Source organism: Neopelma chrysocephalum, unplaced genomic scaffold, assembly GCF_003984885.1.
Source record: "Neopelma chrysocephalum unplaced genomic scaffold, ASM398488v2 Primary Assembly neopelma1_144002, whole genome shotgun sequence".
NCBI classification, from domain to species: Eukaryota; Metazoa; Chordata; class Aves; order Passeriformes; family Pipridae; genus Neopelma; species Neopelma chrysocephalum.
In genome coordinates, this window is record NW_020932851.1 from 1 (window position 1) to 4,178 (window position 4,178).

General features: G+C 42.4%; 1 protein-coding gene across 3 annotated transcripts; it reads right to left on the reverse strand.

Annotated features, from left to right (window-relative positions):
- Window positions 1-2,098: 2,098 nt before the first annotated feature.
- On the reverse strand, window positions 2,099-3,695 carry LOC113962324. 3 transcript variants are annotated; one of them, XM_027673093.1, is made up of 2 exons: window positions 2,726-3,695; window positions 2,099-2,555 (listed from the first exon to the last, which is right to left on the reverse strand). In XM_027673093.1, exons 1-2 carry the CDS (start codon window positions 3,333-3,335, stop codon window positions 2,542-2,544), a joined length of 624 nt encoding a protein of 207 aa, XP_027528894.1. In that variant the 5' UTR covers window positions 3,336-3,695; the 3' UTR covers window positions 2,099-2,541. The 3 variants fall into 3 exon arrangements, with proteins under 3 accessions (XP_027528894.1, XP_027528893.1, XP_027528891.1); XM_027673092.1 differs by having other exon boundaries at window positions 2,099-2,554; window positions 2,707-3,695; XM_027673090.1 differs by having other exon boundaries at window positions 2,099-2,554; window positions 2,704-3,695.
- Between the last annotated feature and the right edge of the window lie 483 nt (window positions 3,696-4,178).

Consider the following 4,178-nt stretch of genomic DNA (forward strand, 5'->3'; position numbering starts at 1 on the left):
TCTATGCTCCATTGATCATCTAATTCAAAAGTACTCCCCTTACATGCCACCGCGTGATCAATGGTAGCAAGAGGGTGATAGCGAATTACCCGAGATTGTAATGCATTTATCCTGGTGTTTATCATTTGACGTACACATGTTAATACACAGGGAATCATACACAATACGCATGTTATTATACATCCAACTACTGACAAGCTTATCAGTGCTTTTCGTACATCCCACCGCGTGGTCTGTGGTTGGACCATGACACCGGCGAATGACTCGAACAGCGTATTGATGAAGTGTCATCTTTGGAGTCAACAGTACTTGAGATAATCCTTTCCTGGTTGGCAGACCTAGTCTCCAAGTTTGGAGAGGTGAACAGGTGTGTCCAATCATATGGGCCCAGACAACGCGATGAATCTTGGGAATTTCTGCAAAATATAAAGTCTAGTACAACAGAAATTCTCATTTCAGAATTTTATAATTTGGATTCATCTTTTATAGTATGAAGTGGTTGACTGCCAGCCACACATTTATAGGCCTGTTAGGAGCCATCACAGGCAATGTATATCTGGAGTTTGATGCAACACCAGACAACATCCTGGTCTCACTAACCGCTCCCACAGAAAGCTTACACTCTCTGTATAGATTCTAGGCCTCATCTTGAGCAAACCGTCCTGCCCCAGTTTACCCCTGACTGCAGTCAATCCCCCTCCACCTCATGGAGTGATAGTACAGGTTATCTCTTGCCTCCATGCTATAAAAGAATTTTATCCATCTTCACATTAACTAATCATTGAGTGTGAAATCATTTCTGCACTTAACTAGAATGTTACCAGTTCATCATAAGAAAATTGTAAGCATGATGCGAGTCAGAGCCCATAGGGAGGTCCACAAACATCAGTCCTTCATTTGCAGTCTTGCCAACCAGTTTTTCAGCATAAGACTTTTCTTCTGCGAGGCCCAGCACCTCACACATGGTTATTTCACAATCACATATATTCTTGGGTAGACTCGTAAGCCAAAGGTTTCTGTCATTTGTTGATTCCAAATAATTCTTGCCACCTGCTGTAACACTACTGGGACAAAACACATATAAATATGAGCACTGCAAAACAATTAGTGTCTGATTTAGAATTCCCAAACCACACCATTCTGCTTGATCTTTCTAAACATCACTGGTGTGACATGAACAGCACAGAAACGGATCGTTCTATACAATGATGACCATTAGGCCTCAGGATGTTACAAGTTCTATAGTTTTCCATTGTTTTCTTTTCCCCCTTAGTGCCACGTCTGCCCCATCCCAGGAGACAAAACCAAGCACAATTGCAGACACTCTGTACACGGCATCACATATGTCCTTCACATCCTGAAGCCAGAGCTTAGCTCTAGCCTTTATCTTTAACACTGCTGCAAGAATAACTTGGCAGCACACAGTTCAGGAATAATGTTTCAGTTCTGATTGTTGCTTACCAGTAATACAAAACAAAGCATACAGATTGTTGGTGCAACTCATCTAAGAAATATAGACCTTCTTATCTCTGGAATAGTAGATCCAGGGATCCACTGGGACATGAGACCTGCTATGCGGAAAAGAATAATCAATCCATTTTGTTATCCAAGATACATGACCTGCACTGAATAGGCTAATGCAGGAGGAGTTATGGCTGTGGTAGCTGTATCCTCCCAGCCCCTGGCCAGGTTCACTGAGAAGCACAAATGACAAATAAGGATCACCTGAAAGGCATTATTTATTACACAAATCACAACAACAGGTGTGGACAAGACACACGAGAGACAGGTACACGATAACTGAGTCATTACACCAGTTAGTAAAAGTTAGTAGACACAATGAATTATATTTAGGATACGTTTTTCTTCCATGTGATATTCAGGCTGGTCTTGTGCTGCTCAGCATTCACTGATCTCTGTCCAGAATTCTTGTTGCTCATGATAAGGTTTCATCAAACATGCTGGAAGCCAGCAGGGTCCTGTGGAAGACAAAACACAAACAAACCCCCCTTCCCAATACTAACAACTTAATATCTACTTGAGGTGTCATATTGCCCCTCTTCGTTACAAAAGCGTAATTCTATCAAGTTAAGGTTAGGTTCTGTGGGTGGGAGGCCTGGAAGGTCACCAAGTTGCTGCAACCTCTCTATGATCTCTTCTATGGGTGCCCCTATGTGAGACACTAACAGTGGAATAATGTATGGTTTCCAGGGTACAGGATAGCCTTCTAACAGTTTGTTTCGCATTACTGGAATTAAAGGCTGTTGCATGTAAAGTTCAGGGCTCTGCAATTCAATAGTTACTTTCATCCCTTCCCCCTTTAATATTTTAATTGCTTGATACAGAGATACCCAAGATGAACTCCCATCCTGCCATGATCCATCATTAGTAAAACGGTCACTAAGGCCTTCAGCAATAACTGAAACCAAAGTTCTATCAACTCCTGGTGTTCGCCTTAAACGCCAAAGAGCATTTTGCACATATACATCATTGGTTAACCCTAAAAACTTTGTGGCATCAACATCGTCTACTATCATAGAGTCAGCCCCTTGCTCCATTAATCTAACCATCCACATTTGTGGTCGTTCCCCAGGTTGCTGAGAATATTTAGATAAAAGATTTTTAATATCCTCTGGGGTAAAATCAGCAACTTCATCCTGCCTTACTCGGTTACCCTGGTTATCTATCACAACCTTCCACCGTACAACAGGGGCTGCCCTTACTTTATGTGCCAACTCATCTGCTGTTGATAACTTCTCTGAATTTTCTATAAAATCGTCCTCATCAGAATCATCACTACTACTCCATATGTTACCATCCCACTTCTCTGGGTCCCAATCAGGGGAAGTGACTATAGCCCGCACTCGTGGCCCCCGATCACTTCGGTCTATTTTCCTTTGTCTGTGTCGAACAGTTCTCACAGCATATTTCTCAGCTAAAGTAACACATTTATCTTCTACCCTGTTCTTTTCAGCCTGAAGGTCAAGTAAAGTCTGGCGTTGTACCAACTGAGTGGCTCTTACAGCATTCAGCTGCTCCTGCAGTTTTTTGCATTTTTCCACAGTTAACTTATATGCAGTAAGCAGTGCACCCCCCATTCGCCCGGCATGTTCCAGACGAGTGCTTGATTTAATAGTAGGGGTAAACTGCTCCCAGTATTGCAATACCTCCATCGGGGTCTGCTGTCCCCAATACTCAAGAGGAATCTTTGTACATGTTTCCCACTTACTCCACAAAGTAATCCATGGCTCCTGCCCCAATTCTATTAATTCACGGGGAGGAGCTTTCTCGGGTTCACTGCCGTCTGCAGCTGACCCTCCTAACCACTTCTTCATCTTAATCTGCTAAATGTTCTCACTAACAAAAACAACAACAAAGGTTCTCAATTTCAAGCTAAACACAATGAGACACACTAATCCACAAACAAGCCTAACTACACATATACATCAACTCTAAAATCTGTATATACCAACCACAGAATACACACTCTACAATAACTCTGAATGAATTCTCAGAAAGACATATCTGTGAGTGAAACAACAATAAAACTTAATCCACTGAGTATCTTCTAAGCTTTGGTTTGCTCCACACCGAATACAAAAAAAAGTTTAAAGTCCAATCTAGCCTTATCTCCTGGATGCCTCTAGGTCCCAAGATATATTTATTACAATTAGTACAATGAAGTCGTACATATAAAGGAATTCTAGGTCTCAAGACGTGTGATATATTCACAATTGATTGCTCAGAACTACCTCCCATATGCAAAAAACAAACAAAGCATATAAAACACAAGTACTGTCACCCATATAGTAACTTAAACAATAAAAACAACAAAGAACCGGTTCAAAACAGACCAAAACGAGCAGAAGACATGAAACACAGACACTGGGACTCCTGGTGCCCACATAGAGTTCACCACCCACACAGGGACGCGGCTTCACAGGCTATGCTCTCCACCTGAGAATCTCCCTTTTCACACGGGGACGCGGCTCTACAGGCTGTGCACTCCACCTGGAGATCTCCCCTCCACGCATTCAGGGACACGGCTTCGTTGGCTGAGCACTCCACCAACGAATTTCCCTATACAACACTGTTTATTCCGCCATGTATCCTGCCGACTACGCCAATTTATGTAACAGTTCGTTAGGATACATGCCCGGAATAAAACAAGTGCACAG